General features: G+C 62.0%; 1 protein-coding gene across 5 annotated transcripts in view; it reads right to left on the bottom strand.

Moving 5' to 3' along the window:
- Positions 1-2,534: 2,534 nt before the first annotated feature.
- TBX1 (T-box transcription factor 1) overlaps positions 2,535-15,668 on the bottom strand; it is a 124,005-nt gene continuing 110,871 nt past the window's right edge. Inside the window, exons 1-9 of one of the 5 annotated variants that reach the window (XM_035340285.1) lie at positions 14,713-14,777; positions 11,217-11,345; positions 9,680-10,139; positions 6,900-7,001; positions 5,598-5,769; positions 5,247-5,402; positions 4,060-4,127; positions 3,771-3,871; positions 2,535-3,195 (exon numbers count right to left, since the gene is read on the bottom strand). In XM_035340285.1, the coding sequence (XP_035196176.1) occupies positions 2,753-3,195; positions 3,771-3,871; positions 4,060-4,127; positions 5,247-5,402; positions 5,598-5,769; positions 6,900-7,001; positions 9,680-10,139; positions 11,217-11,250 (1,536 nt within the window). In that variant the 5' untranslated portion in view covers positions 11,251-11,345; positions 14,713-14,777 and the 3' untranslated portion in view covers positions 2,535-2,752. Of the gene's footprint in view, positions 3,196-3,770; positions 3,872-4,059; positions 4,128-5,246; positions 5,403-5,597; positions 5,770-6,899; positions 7,002-9,679; positions 10,140-11,216; positions 12,102-12,601; positions 12,778-14,712; positions 14,778-15,668 lie in introns of those variants that run through there. The other 4 variants (XM_035340284.1, XM_035340282.1, XM_035340280.1 and 1 more) reach the window with 4 other exon arrangements.

Genomic DNA, 15,668 nt, shown 5'->3' with positions numbered 1-15,668 from the left:
TAGCAAGGACAAAATGCTGGTCAGACAAAGCCCTCAGGTAGCTTGCTTTAGGGACTAAAACATGTTATAAGAAGGACTGCTAACAAGTGTAATACTAACACGGGCAAGCACCTTGCCAGCTGATGGCTTAAACACAAAGGTAGAAATACCATTTTCACAGTTAAAACTGTGAGTCTTGAGACAGTTGCACGGTCTCTCCTTCCCACTCAGAACAGGACTCCCTGTAGAGATTCTTCTAGCCCAGAGGACAGGGTAGTGATCCTGAGCGCCCACAGCCATAGGTAGAAGTTCTGTGATTTCCTTTTCTTCTAAAGGAGATAAATTACGTTTTCTACAGTCAAGGCAGGGACCTTGCGCCACTTTCTGCAAGAGCACAGTTTAGTCCTGGTGTCTTGGGTCATTCAGTCCTCTCAGCTCTTACAGAGAAATAGATTTGAAAAGATGTGTACTGAGAGCCAGTGGCACTTCTTGCTGTACTCTATGTATGTTTAAAGAAAACAAGTGCTAACAAACACAAATAGAAGCGTACCATATCCATTCCAACTTGAGCCCCCAACCCTGCATGTTGCTGCATAACGACAGGTCACCAGCAACTGGGGGGAGAGAAGGGAGGGAGCAATCACTGGGAAGATTCACTGTTTGCTCAGGGTAAACAACTCCTCAAACTCCAGTTTAGCATCCCTCCTTATTTAAATGGCCTCATTTTGTAGGGGAGGTTTAGACTTCAGAGCCAACAAACACAAGTAACCAAACATAAAAAGACAGAAGGAAAGAAGAGGAAAAGCATTTATAAATGTCACTGTCCAACGTCTTTTCAATTTAAATGTAATAAGATTATCTACATATATCTACAAATATCTACAATTATCTACACTGTTTGCAGCTATGATTCTTTGGCTGTTTTCACTTTTTCCCTACTCTGGAACTAACAGGAAAAAAAAAAAAAAAGCATTTGTATAATCTTTGAAAGAAATAATAAATATAACAACTTCATTAAACGTTTGACCAAAGCTTTGGCACTAATCCGTTTACACATAACAAATCATAACTGAAACTCTGAAATAACAGTGGCATAGCAACAGAGCACATCAGAGAGCCTTTTCCCACTGACCAATAATAAGCACAAGGCTATTTTACATCAACCTTTCTGAGAACATTAATTATGGTTTAGTCAGACACTAAGAATCTCACAATTCACTGCAAATGTCAAATAAAATACATATTTCTTGCACAAGTCTTTTTCGTGGATCCAGATATATTTTTATAACAGGAAAAAAATACACATAAAATATTCATGTTATCCCTGCACCCCTTCTTAAATCTTTCCAAAAAGTTTTGGAAGCCCAATGCCCACTGCGAGACAGAATAAACATTGCTATTAACACTGCCACCTGCACAAGGGATTATATTTTAAAAGATATCAATGAACAGTTGCAGAGTTTATAGTGAAAATGCACGAATATGGACGAATAGAAGACTTAGAAGAAGAAAAATATCCCCTCTTCTTTTCATAGAATCATGTGGAAGAATTGGGAAAGTGTTTATAATACTGTATACCAACACAGCTGAGGAGCTGTTCAATACCTTCTCTGAACGCAAAACATCTGACATTTGATGAGCAGTTGACAAAAAACAAAAGCCAACTGTTCAAAACCCATCACTGGAGTAAGCCGTGATGAACAGGTCCGTCTTTCCAACGTGTAAGGAAAGACTACCGAAGGAGATAGTTAAGAAAAAAGTACTTACCAGCTTTAAGAGGAAAGATGCAGCAAGCAGGTAAATGCAGAATAGGTGCTTTGGGACTACTGCAGTTTGGGTCAACCAAATATAAGGAGTGAGGCGTGCTAGGGAAAAACTGCCCAGTTCCTCTAAAAGGCACCTCTCAGTGGGAGAGCATCAGGAGCTCAGTGAAGGATGTAGGAAGGCAGTGTTGTGAGGCTGCCTTGGGAAGCAGCCAGATCACAAACTATTGCTGAAAATACACCGCGGGGATTCCCCACCACCCCCCCCAGACTAGTCTTTACGTCTCGGTATGGGTTGCTGTGAGAGCGGGGAGCTGTGCGTGGCTGTGCTCACGGCCATGGCCTCCTCTCAAGAGCTCCACAGAACGCTGCGGTGGTTGGAGCGCCGGGTGAAGCCCAGCGCTCCCGGGCAGGTCAGCAGCAGGGAGGCAGGGCCGGGTTAGGTGTAGTTCTTACAGTGACGATTCAGTGTTCCCTTAGGTTAAACTCTGTGTCCTTTGACAGTCTCCTCCAAGAGCCCCGTGAGCCAGCTGCAAGCGAGCCCGAGGATCCCGGGGTGGCTGACAGCAGTTCGTGCAGGCGAGGCCCCTTCCCAGGGCCCGCCGCCGCCCCGGCCAGCCTCACGCCGTCCTCGGGGCCGGGCGCCCGGCTGAGTCTCGGGCACGGCACCTCGCCACTCCCCCGGCCTCCTGCCCTCTCCCAGGAGCTCAACTCGGAGCGGGGAGCGGGGGGACAACGCCCAGGGGCTCCGCTCAACCCCGGCAGGCGGCGGCGGGGATCCCCCGGCCCCTCACGGCCCGGCCACCTCACGGCGGAGCGGACTCGGTGCCGTCCCACCATTGGTCTAATCGCTTGTCAATCATCCGAGCCGACCTATCATCTCCCGCGTAGGGCGGGCCGAGAGCAAAAGGCGGGAAGGAGGCGGCTGAGGGGAGCGGCCGTTTAACGGTCGCGGCACGCGGGGCGGGCCGGGCCGGGCCGGGGAGGGGGGGGCGGGCGGGCGGGCGGCGTTACCGGGGCCCGTAGTCGTAGGCAGCGGGTCCGGCGGGCGGCGGGTACACGTTGGCGGCGCTGACGGGGTGGTGGTGATGGTGGTGGTGGTGCGGGTGGTGCGGGTGCGGGTAGCCGTGGCCGCGGATGGCGGGCAGCGGGTAGGGGGCGGGCCGGCTCTTGGCCCCCAGGTAGTGCTCGTAGGCGGCCGGCGGGTACTTGTAGGGGTGCTGCTGCAGCGCCTCGCCGGCCTCCAGGCGCACGTCGTGGTGGGGCGGGCTGGGCCGCCCGCCGCCGCCCCCCAGGGGCACCAGGCTGCCTCCGCCGCCGCCTCCTCCTCCTCCTCCGCCGGGCAGCGCCGGGCTCAGCACCCGCGCCAGGAGCTGCTGGTGCGCGGCCTCGGCGTGCAGCGGGACCCCGGCGGCCGCCTCCCGCTCGTAGTCGCGGCGGGCGTCGGCTGCGTCTGCGGGGGGCACCGCGGAGAGTGTCAGCGCGGAGGTGGGAGAGCCCCCCCCCGGCCCCCGCAGGGTGGGACGGGACCTCCCGGCCGCCACAAAGGGAGCTGCGGCGGCTGGCGGGCCGCGACACGCCTGGCATCGCCGCGGTTGTGCAACGCTGAATAAATAGAGGCGTCCCTTGGGCAAGCGGGAGGGGGGTGGGAGAGGGGCCGGGGCCGGCTTGGGTGTTTGGGTAATGGGAGGGGGGCGGTGGGCAGGGGGAGGCATGCTGATGGGGTGTGCCAAGAGGGCACGGGCACCATGAGAAGCAGAGCTGGCAGCCCAGGAGCCCCAGGTGGGACTCATTAAATAAATAAAAGGCTGCTGTTCTCTAAAGCAGCAAAGCTCTTTAAGCACAACAGCTTTACACCTAAGAAGGGGGAGCGAGGCTAAAAAGGTGGCTGGCTTTGTCTAAAAAATACACGGTAACGCAAAGCTCATGAGCAAGGGAGCCGTGCCTGCTACAGGCGGCTGCACACCAGCACGGCGAGCGAGGCTGGCCCCGAGCACACGTGTCAGCATGGCCATGGAGGGTGCTCACCTTTCTCTGTGCCATTCTGGTGCACAGGGGAGGACACTGGGTTCCGCGATCTCGCAAAGGCACTCATGAGAGGAAGGGCCCCTGGCCTGTGATTTCTGGGCCTGGAAAAAGGAGAGGAGAAGTAATATGGAGGCAGTGGTCCTACCAAGTGAATACCTAGAGCCTTGCCAGCAAACAGGGCTGACCTACCGACACCCAAACACCATGAAAAGTCTTGTGCAAAGGTGCGCTGGGCAGGTGCATGCCACGCTCAGTGAGAGGGGAGCTAGCCTCAAAGACACAGCCTTACCAGTCCTCAGGGTCGCAGTCTCTGAATCCCTTGGCAAAAGGGTTGCTGGCGATCTTCAGCTGCGTGATCTGTAAGGATAAAGTGGGAAATGTCTCAAAGTGGCACACAGGGCACCTCCATGAGTGAGCGTGTCTCTGAGCAGCTCCGGCAGCCAGTGGTGCCCGGTATGACGGAGCCGGGGCACTCCCTGCTACGGAGCACAACATGTGCGTTCCCCATTAGAAAATGCAGGACAGGACGCTACCTAATACGAGTTCAAGGCGAAGGGAGAGGCGGCTGCAAAAGCTGTGTAAATGCACTTGTAAGAGAATGCCACATTATATGGGTCACCACTGGAGCAGCTAAGACAAATCACTGGATAAATCATACTTATGTATTTATTTAATTCGCCGGGGAGAAGGCAGGACATTTTCTATATTTAAGCAAATCCACGGATAAAGTATGTGATTGTGAGTTTCCGGAATGGGTTGAAAAACAAACTTTAAGCCCCTCCGTGACAGTTCCAGCCTTAGAGGTCAAACTGATAGAAAGCAGGAGAGAAAGAGCAGCTGTCCGGAGCCATCAGGCAAATGCCAGCCGGGGAGGGACTCCGGAGCCCCTTAAAGGCACAGCCTTGCTCCGGCTCGGCCACAGCATCCCACGGGGGCCCCGGCATGCCCGGAGCGGCAGTGCAGCGTGGCCCGGCCCCGGCTGCTTGGGGACAGCCCTGAGGACAGTCCCTGTGGCATCAGCACAGAGCTGGGTCAGCGCTAAAAAGCCTCTGCTCACAAACCGTGCTTGTGATTGCAGCCAGCGTTCCTGCTCCTTGCGCTGTGATTTAGAGGAGCAATTGGACTAAGCGCTGCCCAGAAATCTGCATCAGTTTAGGGGGTGGGCTGGTTCGGTTTTAAATATGTTGTATTCTGAGCGCGAACAGACCGAGCCCGGAGAAGCAAAATCACAGATTTAGCCAAACAAATTGTGAGTGACATCCCGCAGCGGGGAGCCTCCAGTTTCCCATCGAGCCTGGCTCTCGGGTTTACAGCCGCAGGGAGCTGCCCCCGGGCCAGGGAAGCTGGCGATGGGGCCAGCGCTGCCTCGAGGCGCAGTTCCTGCCGCCGGGCTCCCGGCGCTGCCCCAGCCGCGAATACCCCCGCCTGCGCTTCTGGGGCTCCCCCCCCGGCGCCCCGGTCCCGCTGCCGCCTCACCCGGTGGTTCTGGTAGGCGGTCACGGCCGTGAAGCGCGTCTCCTCGAAGACGAAGGTTTTGAAGTTCTCCTCCGCGTATTTCTCGCTGTCTTTCCGGGGGTCCACGTAGACCACATGAAAACGCGGCTGGTATCTGTGCATGGAGTTCAAAATGATCTGAATGATAAAACGAGCAAGGAGACAATAACTGATCCAGGCGGAGTTTCGAGAGAGGAGAGCGCAGCCCCCGGTCCCCCCTGCCCGGGGCAGGGCGCTGAGCCCCGCGGGGACACCGAGGTGCGGGCAGCGGCCCCCCGGGAACCAGGGCGCGGGGAGCCCCCGGGCTTGTCGCCTCCCCTCGGGAACACTTACATGTCCGTTGTCGTCCAGCAAGTTGTTGGTCAGTTTGAGCTTATCGAAGGAAACGATCTGCTTCATCCACTGCGCCCCTTTGGCCGGGGAGTCCGGGTGGTAGTGCACCCTGCCGGGGGTGGCGGGGTCGGCTTTGCCGGCCACCAGCCAGGAGGAGCTGTGGAAGGCGTACCTGCCAGCAAGGGGAGCACCGTCAGCCACGGCCCGTGGCGCTCCCGGCTCCCCCCCCCCCCCCCCCCCCCCCGGGGCTGCAGTACTTGGGGATCCCCGAGGAGCCCAGCCTGGGGGGGAGCCCCTGGTCCCGGGAAGGAGAGGAAGAGGCTCCCGACAGCCAGCCGGGTTGCAGGGGAAGATACCACGTTTGACGGGGATGGAGCTGGCAGGAGAGAAATCTGCGGGATGCAGGAAATTTATAGCTACCTGTACAGATTTGGGAGAGAAGCCACAAAAGCTCCCCCTTCCTCTAAAAAAAAGTGAAAGGGAGCTCTCTATACAGTAATGCTCTGGCTCTAAGCGAAGAGTGGAAATTTATGTGTAGGTTAATAGCAGGTCCAGAGTTTAGCAGCCTTGTTTCATTCTTTCAAAGTCCGTATTCAACAGTAACATTTAAAACAGAGAAACCAATCTTCTATACACGTGTTTACTTTAAAAGCCAGTGTTTGCACAGGGGGAATTAGACACCATTGGACTCGAGCAGAAACATTACTTTTTAAAGATATACTCAATTGGATGTTATATATCCCACTTCCCTTGACAAGCAAACATTTCTAGGACTCCCTGAGAATTTGGATATCTGTCTAAATATTTATATATCGGACCTGCAATTCCTACGCGCGCTGCCTGCTCGGCGTCCTGATCTGAAGCTAAATACATAATGCGCCTTTCACTGTCTTAAAATTAAAGGGGTTGCAAATCAGACCGCATCTCTGCCTTGCAACTCGCCCGTTTCCGAGGCCTTCCTACGCTGCCGCTGGAAACAAGGGGAGGGTTTTGTGGCTCGGACAGCCACTGCCTTCCCCGCGAACAAAACCCGCTCTCTTCACCCTAGCACCCGGCAGGCGAGCTCCTTGGTGGGCACAAGCAGCCCCGGGGGGCGCTTGAGAAGCATTGAGGGGATTTTTGCTCGGGGCAGCTGGGGAGCAGCGGGGGGGGGGAGGCTGTCCTGGGCAGGACAGCAGCGAGCCCCGTGCTTTCGGCTGCCCTGCTTGCGTCTGGGTGCTGCAGTTGCTGTGCACAAGCCCAGGAGGGTGGGGGGGTCTCTGACCCAAAACTCGTCCCAGCGGGCAGGAGCAGGGTACTTGCCGGTATCGCTTGTCATCCACAGGGACAAAATCCATGAGGAGCATGTAGTCAGCCATGGGGTCCATGCCGAATATCTTCACCTGGAAGGTGGGGAACATGCGCCTGCCACAGAGCAGAGAGAAGGGAGAGCTGAGCTGAGCCGAGCCGAGCTGAGCCGAGCCGAGCTGAGCCGAGGGGCCACAGGGAGCCCCAAGGGGGTGGCACACGGGTGCTCGGGCTGGCTGTAGGAGCCCCATGTCTGGGGAAAGGGGGACAGGGGCATAATTCCATGCTCTGGATTTTCCCTCTTTTTCCAGCTGATCCGAACTGAGGCTGATGTGAGACATTGCCCCTACCCTGGACCCACACTCAAGCCGGGTTAGGGTCCCAGGCTGGCATGGCAGGGCCCTTCTGCGGGCAACCCCAGGGAACCGAATTCCCGTTTTTGCCCCTCCAAAATTGGCGCAGTTTTAAAGCAGCAGCCACAAGATCAGCACAGCCCCTGCAGCCAGAGCAAAACCTCCCCCAGCCCGGAGGGGCAAACGAAGCCCCCAGGCTGGTAGGAACTGGAGGGCAACTAGCATCTCCTAGCGAGCCCCCTCCCGGTCCCCGCAGCGGGAGCAGAGCGGGAATGGAGCCGGGCGCTGGGCAGGGTGGCCCTGGGGCTGTCCCCGCTCTGCTCTGCGCAGCTCCCCGGGGAGGTGGCCGGGCTGGGACCGCGGGTCCCGGGCTCAGGGAGGGCACGGTTCCCCCGACGGGTTGCGGGGGGAATGGGGCTGGGGGCCAGGCTGGGCGCACAGATCCCTACCGGGACACGCCGAAGATGCACCCGAGCGTCGGCGCTGGCTGCGGCTCCCGTTTGGTTCCGTGAGGATTTTCCCGAGTAGGAAACAAAGCGAGCAGCGGCGGGCGGCATTTCGGGAAGGGGGGTTGCAGCCGTTGAAAAACCAAACTGAAGTCGCCGCCCGCAAAAGCAATCCGATCAAAAGCGGATATCAGGAGTCCCCCCCAGCTCTGTCTCGGGGCGCACGGCCGGGCTGCTGCGCACCTCCCCGGGACCTTTTCGGTTGCGTACTGCTCCCTGCCGCCGAGGAGAGGCTGCCTTCCCCTGCCTTCCCCCGCGGCCGTGGCATCCCCGGCCCGGCCCCGCCGGCAGCACCGGGGACGGGGAGCGGGGTCTCCTTCTCCGTAACGCCTTAGCAAACTCTGGAGGACGTTTCCAATAGCTTCCTCTGTTATTATTATTTTTAAAGGTGTAAAAGCCCCCATTAGCTCCAGTTCCGGTGTTTCTTGTTTTAAAACGAAGTTTTAAAACAAACAACCCGAGTTGATAAGACCCACCTAGACAAACAGCAGGGCCGGCCCAGAGGCGCTGGGAGAGAACAGGCTTCGCAGCGCCTTCCCCGAGCCTTTTCCTGCCGGTTTTACCCAGTTTTCTCCTGTTTTTATCTGCCTGCCTGGAGATTTGTCGATGTCATAAAATAAACGAAGAAGAAGGGGGAAGAAAACCCGCGATTCAAATCAACTTCGCTCCTTCAGGGGCCCTTTCGGAGTCGGCTATGTGCATCCCTCCCGCTGCCTCGGGAGAGCGAAGAAAGGCAGAGCGAAGGGCTCCTGTTTGCAGAGAGCGTCCGCCCGGAGCCTGGCCGACCTTTTCCGCTGAGGAAGGCAGCGCCGAGCCCGGCGACAGCGAGTTGCACGGCCCGGCGCCGGGCGGCCACCGGCTGCGGGAAATGCCGCCCGCGGTCCCGCAGCGCCGGCCGGCCCCTCGGCGGCCGCTCCTCCAGCGGGCGCCGCGGTAGTTTGTTTCGTTTGTTCAGTTTGAGGAAATTGCTGTATTTTTAAAAAGACACGCAACTATGCGCCTACAAATATAGTTATGTTTGGGCACCTCCAGGACCCTCCCCACCGCCGGAGGGGACGCGCGGCCGCTCTGGCTGGGCCGTTCCCCAGCGGCCCCGGCCGCTGCAGCCGTTCATGGGGCGCACGGGGAGCGGCCACCGGGCCGTTCGTTGATTTGGTTGCTTTTCCTTTCTTCTTTCCCCCCAGCCGGGATCGCTTTAAATCACGGGAACGACGCGCTCGCCCCCCAGGAGGCAGCGTCTGCCCTCCACAGCTCTGCCCGAGCAGCCCCGGCGATCGCAATTAACCGCAGTAATTAGCACAATTACTGTTCTTCACCTCCCCCCCCACCCCCCACACGCGTTCTGCTCCTTTCCAGCGCGGCCGCGTCCTTTGCAGCCCGGCCGGGAGCGAGCTCCCGGTCCCGGTGCCGGGGCGCAGCAGGGCCGAGCCGAGCCGGGTTGCGCCGCGCTCGTTCCCCGATCCTCGGGAAGTGCGATCGGCCTGGAGGGCGCTTTGAGGTTTACAACTGCCAGAACCGGCGGCTGTTTCCACTGTTTGCAGTCCCTGCCGAAAGGAAAAGTTGTGCCCGTGCTCAAAATTTACCCAGTTACAGGTATTGACGGGTGCGGGTCGGGTGTTCTTTTTTTTTTTTTTTTTTTCCCCCTCCCTTTCTGCTGCTGCCCGTTCCGGGAAGGACCGTGTCCTCCGAGGACGGGGCCGCCTTTAAATCCCCAGCGGGACAAACGAGAGCCGGCGCCCTCCCGGCGCCGGCGAAGCCCCGCGGCGGAGCCTCCACGGCCCGGCTCGGCTCGGCCCGGCCCGGCCCGGCCCTGCCTGCCACCCGCCGCCCCTTCCCCGCAGCACCGGAGGCCTTCGGGCTCGCAAATTTCTCCCCGGGTAAAAGGCCGAAGGTCAACCGATGGCAACCCTGCGGCCGCCCGGGGCTCCGCACTGACCTGCCGGCCTTGGTGACGATCATCTCGGTGCCCAGCTGGTTGAACTCGTCCCACAGCGCCTTCATCTCCAGCTGGACGCTCACGTTGGCCACCTTCGGGTTCTTCTTCACCGGCGCCTTGGCCGCGGCGGCCGCCCCCGCGGAGCAGCCCGAGACGGCGGCGGGTCCCGCGGCGGCTCCCCCGGCGCCCTCGGGCGGTTCGGGGCCGGGGGGCGGCGGGTTGGCCCCGGCCGCCGCTGCCCCGCCGAAGGGGTAGCCGTGTTGGGGCTGGGGCGGCGGGTGCGGGTGCTGCTGAGCCGTGCAGGGCTCGTAGTGCGGCGGCTCATGCTGTCCGTACGGGTCCCCCGGGGAGGGGGAGAGGTGGTACCCCCCGGAGGCGTTCAGGCTGCTCAGGCTGTTGGCCGTGAAAGCTGCAACATCGCAAAAATGGGACAGCTGGGTGAGCCAGGGGCTGGAGATAGCTGAAATCATTCCAAAAAACAGGCAGGCGGTCAGGGCTCCGCTCCGGCAACCGCTTCCCCCCCAGCTCCGCGCCGCTCCGCGGGGTGCCCTCCGCCTCCGCCGCTGCCCCGCGCCCGGCCCAGCGGGGCGCCTCCCCCTTCCCGCTTCGCCTGGCCCCGGCCCCGCTCCCCCCGGGGCAGGCGGGGAGCTCGCTGCTCCCGCTGCCTGCCTGCCTCGGCGCTTTTTTCCTTTTTTTTTTTTTTTTTTTTTTTTTTCTTTGCAAACCCGAGAGATCTGCCAAGAGCCGCGGCGGTGCACTGCCGGTGTTATCTCTGCAGAAGGCCTCCCTCGCCGCACGCGAAATGGGACAAAGCAAATTCCCCTTCTCCCCCTCCCCCAAATTTATTTGAAGAAAAAAAAAAAAAAAGAAGGGGGGAAAAAAATAATTTTAAAAAAAAAAAAAAAAAAAAAAAGAACGAAACCGGTTCTTATTTCCGTGTAGCGACGGTGCTGCAGGTAACGTCCCTTGCTCTGGAGCCGCGGGGCCGTGGCTGACAGGGGCAGGAGGAGCGGGGTTAGCAAATCCCTCCCGTGTGGGCATCCCCAAGCGAGAGCGGGGGGCGGCCGAGGCCCAGCGCAGGGCTCCGGGCTCGGCCCAGGGCCCCCGGCACGGCCCCGGAGCGCAGCCCCCGGCCGCCGGCCCGAGCGGGCTCCGCGGCGCAGCACAGGGCAGCCCCGGGGAAGGGCGCTCCTCCGAGTCCCCTCCGACGCCCTGAGGCTTTTCCAGGCCCCGCGGTCTCTGGGATCACCTCGGACGGAGTCCCCGGGCCGAGCAGGGGCTGCAGAGCCGGCGGGAGCTGACCCCAGGCCCGCCGCAGCCCGGGGCACGGCCGGTGCCGTCGGGGATGCTCCGCGGGCGAAGCCTCGGCCCCGTTCCTGCCGAGCCGGGGAGGGGGGGGGGGAACACCGCTCCGAGCCCCCCGGCAGCGGCACCGCGGGGGCAGGCCGGGCTCCCGGCCCCTCCGTCAGGCCGGGGGGCGTTAAAAGCGTCCGCCGAGCGGCGGTCGGGGGGTCGCGGCTCCCCGCAGGGCGCTCACCTTCCATGTCCCTGGTGACGGTGCTGAAGTGCATCTTCGGCGGGCGGCTGGCGGGGCCGGCGGGTGCGCTGCGGCCACCGCGGCGCTCCTCCAGCGCTCCCTTCCCTGCTCGCTCGGCGGCGGCGGCGACTGAAATCAGAGAGGCGATACTGAAAGCATTTGCCTTGGGAGACAGAGGGCTGTTTTCGTCCATAGGGGAGACACCAATGCAGGAGCGGCAGCCGCGGCAGCCTCCCACCACGAGCCCCCCCTCCCGCCCCTCACTCCCCTCCTTTCTAGCGCGCCATCCAGGGAGGTGCGAGCGGGACCCCCCCTCCTTCCACAAAGGGGGGAGGGGAGCTAAAAAAAAAAACAAAACACAACAAAAAACACACAAACAAAAAGGAAAACAACCCAAAGTCTGTGCCCCCCCCTCGAGAAGGGCGCTGGGGAGCGAGAAACTGCCCCAGGGCCCTGTGCGGACAGTGCCGAACGCTGCAGCGCCCGGACCGAGACCTGCTGGGGACAGGGGGTTGGGGCGGGGGGGTGCGTGTAAATAAATAACCCCCCGAATTCCTTCCCCGGGGTCTCAGTTCCTCTCCCCCACAGCTTCTTTCTGTGCGGTTTATTAATTTATTTCCTCTCTTCCCTTCCCCCCAGCCACCACCTCCTGCTCCTGCCCCCCCGTGCCCCCCTGTTGGCTCCTGCACGCAGGGACAGTGGCTCCCTTGGAGGCGCTTTTCCCCCGTTCAGCGGCTGGGAGGCGTCACATGGAAGCCGGGGGTGTTTGCCTGCAGAAGCGGCGGCGGCGGCGGCGAAAGCGAAGTGAAACTCCTGCCGAGACGGTGTCAAAGGGCTGGGGAGGCCCTTCCCCGCCTCCCGGGCACGGCGAGCGGCCGCCGGGGAGGGCCGGGATGTGCTGCGGGGCGGGCGGAGGGGCCGCCGGTGTCAATCACGGCGCCGGGAGCCGGCCGACGGGAAGGGAAGAGCCGAGCCGGGCCGAGCCGAGCCCGGCGTCACGCTGCGGATGTCCGGGAACGAGAAGGGGATCGCTCCCTTCCTCCGGCACGGAGCCGCCGCGGGGCTCCGGCCTCCCCCGGCCCGGCCCGGAGCTCGGTGGCCGCGGGGACCTGCACGTCGGGGTGCGCTGCGGGAGCGGGTGCCGCCGGCAGCCCCCGCCGTGCGGGCTGGGAGCGCTGGGAACCCGAGCCCCGGGCCACCAGAGCCCCGAATCGCACGCAGGAGTTGGAGCGTTCCCTTCGCCGATAAAAAAAAAAAAAAAAAAAAAAAAAGAAAGTGTATAAAAAAATAAATCAAAAGCGCAGCAAACGGAAAGCAAACGGCGGGGCACAAGGCGAGCCCTTGCGCGGCCCGGCGTGAGAGCCCGCGGTGTCGGCAGCACCTGCCTGGGTCGGAGGCCGCTGTCCCCGGTCCCCACTCGTTGTCCCGGCGAGGCGCTACTCACCGCCCGGCACCGGCCCCTCGGAGAGCCGCCGCGTCCCCCGGGCCCGTCCTACGCATCGGCGCGGGGCCAGGCGGCACACCCGCCCCGCCGGGCCCGGCCCCGGGCCCCTGTCCCCGGCCTAGCCCCGGTGCCTCCGTCGGGCGGCCGCAGCGAAGTCCCGGGGGAGCTGCCCCCGACGGGGCGGGCGGAGCCGTGGGGCGCGCCGGTGGCTACCGCCGCACCGGGGCTTGCATAACCCGAGCGGTGCGCCGAGAGCCCGAGTGAGCAAGCGGGTTATATATAGCTGCCCTGTCTGTAGCCTGCGGGGCTTGATTCTTCTGTTGAAATATTATCTTTGGATGCGGTAAAAATATTTGCAGAGAAAAATCTAGACTACTCGTACATATTTGAGCATATGTTCCTGCAGCTGAAGGCACAAGGGCAAAACGGGACACGAGCGGGGGTTGTTTCTGTGCCGCGGCGGTTCCCGGTCGGGGCATTTTCGGTGCCGGGAGCAGCGGCACGCAGGGGCAAAGGGTGTTCCGGTGCGGCCCCGCACCACTGCCTGGCTGCAGGCAATGAAGGAGGGGGGAACGGATTTCGTTAGGACCCCACGAAGCGAAGCTCCCGGGGTGCGGGGGGAAACGAAGGAGCCACGAACGCGAGCGGCAAAGCGGCTCCGGGAGGTGCCCGGCCGGGGGGCAGCCCCTCCCGCGGGAGGAAAACATATCTGGGAATTAAGAAGGGTCCCGAACCCAGCGCCCCAGCGGAGGAGGGAGCTGAGGGGTTGCTGCCCGGACTTTCTCCCTTTCTCCCGGCTCTCTCCCTTTCCTCTTTCCTGCTTCGTGGCTACAGCCGCAGCAGGAAGCGGCGCCCCGTCGGGCATAGCCCGGGTGCGGAGCCCTCGGCCTGGCCACCCGCTGGGGGCTGCACGGGACCCCCCGGGATCAGGGGACCCCCGGGACCCTCTGGGAGCAGAGGACCCGCCGGGAACGGCCTCTGGCCGTTCGCCTCCAGCCTCCAGCCTTCTGCACCGCGCTCCCCCCCCCCCCCCCCCCCCCCCTATCGCTGCTGCCCCCGGGGACGCACAAGCCCCGCGGCCCCACTCCCAGCTCCGAGCCGGCCTCTCCGGGCCCCCACAGGGACCTTAAAGGCCCCGGCCGCTTTTGCCGGCTGTCTCCCCGGCCCCCGGGCGCTTGTCCCGCTCCACGGCCGCTCTGCTTCGCCGGAGCGCTGCGAAGCGAATCCAGCCCCGACGCGGGGTTGTGCCACCGCCGGCCTGACACCGCGCTGCCGCCGGCGCTGCGGCCCTCCCTCGTCCGGGGCTGAACGGATCGAGCCTGGGGGCTGTCGGAAAGGCAACAGGGAGAGGGTGAGGGGGGGGGTCCTCTGAACACCCTCCCTCCCGCCCGCTCAGGCTGCGGGGGGCAGTCCGGCCTTGTCCCATCGGGAGCGGCTCCGCGCTGCGGGAAGAGGCGAAAAAAGGCCGCCCCCACCCCGGCCCGGGGCACCCCTCTCCTGTGCCCCGCCATCCTCGGGCCTCGGCGGTGCAAAACCCAGCGGCGGCAGTGGGAAAGCAACTCGGCGCTCCAGACCCCGCGGCCCCCCGACGGCAGCCCCAGCCCCGCCACGGCCCGGGTCCGAGCTCCGCCGCCCGCCCACAGCCCCGCCGCCGGCTCCCCCCGTCGGGGCCCCTCAGCCCGCAATGTCCCGGACCTTTCAGGCGGGCAGCTCCCTTCGTCCTCCTCCCTCGCAGGGTTTTCCCCTCCGGCTCCTCTCCCCACGGGCCGGGGGTCCCCGCTCCGCTCCAGCTCCGGGGTCAGGCGGCGGCACTTCGGCTGGGGATGTGCCCGGCTTTCCCCGGCCGCCTGTCCCCGTGTCCGCAGCGGCCGGGCTGCGCTGCAGGTGCGGCCCCGACGGGCTCTGCCCGCTCCCGGGGGCCCGGCGGGGACAGAGCCCCCGCGCTCCTTCGCTCTCAGCCCTCCCGCAGCTCCCCTCCCGTCCCCCCCCAGCCCTCCTTTCTGCTCGCCCCCCGGCCCCCGCTCGGTCCCCCTTGTCCCTCCCGCCCCTCACCTCTGCGCCCCGACGTGCCCCCGGCGAGCCCGGCCTGCGGGGGAGCTGGGGGGGAGTTCGCACGGCCCGGCTCGGGCTTGCCGCGGCAGCCCCGGCTCCCCGCCGAGCTGCGGGGCTCGGGGAGCAGCACATAAATACCAGGGGGTGGGGGGGTGGAGGGGGTGGGGGGCAGCGGCAGCCAGCCGGGGCTGCGGCCCGGCAGGGGCAGCCCCGCACTCCGCGCACGGCCCGGAGGAGAACAGCCCCGGGGCCGGGGCCGGGGCCGGGCGAGCCCCCGCGGTCGGAGCGGAGCGGTCCCGGTCCCGGTCCCGGTCCCCTCGCGTCCCCGCAGCCGGTGCGACCAACCGGGAGCCAGCACCGCGGCAACACCGCGGGGGCGCTGGGCTGGAGGGAGCCGCGGGGAATGCGGGATTCGTTGTGAGAGGGCAGAGAGGGGAGAGCGGGGGGTGTCGGCAGGTGAGGAAAGCCCGCAGCTCCCGCAGCTCCCGGGGAAAACGGGCATTTTCTGGCGTGGGGTTTGGGACCGTTACCGATGAGCACTGCTGTTACTCTTAGAGCCAACGTCGTTATTATTCCGACTACGGCGACTATTAGGATTATTTTGCAACTGCCGCTTGAACTATGGGAACCGAAATTAACGAATCTGTCTGACGGATCGAAAAATCAAACGTGGCGTTAACCAGCAGCCTCCGAGAAAGAGAAAACAGAGACTGACAGAAGGGCAGAACGAGAGTAAGAAAGAAGAAACGAGAAAGAGACAGAAAGATAAAAAATGAAGGAAAGCGAGAGAAGAAAATCAATAAAAGAAATTAAAGAAATAAAAAAAATAAAATAAATAAAAGAAGGGAAGAAATAAAAATCAGAAATAGGAAAGAAATAAAAAAGAAAAGAAAAGAAAGAAAAGAAAAGAAAGAAAAGAAAAGAAAAGAAAAGAAAAGAAAAGAAAAGAAAAGAAA

Source organism: Oxyura jamaicensis, chromosome 15 (genome assembly GCF_011077185.1).
Source record: "Oxyura jamaicensis isolate SHBP4307 breed ruddy duck chromosome 15, BPBGC_Ojam_1.0, whole genome shotgun sequence".
Taxonomy (NCBI): domain Eukaryota; kingdom Metazoa; phylum Chordata; class Aves; order Anseriformes; family Anatidae; genus Oxyura; species Oxyura jamaicensis.
The sequence above is the reverse complement of the archived record's forward strand: the minus strand, read 5'-3'. Positions and strand labels throughout refer to the sequence as shown.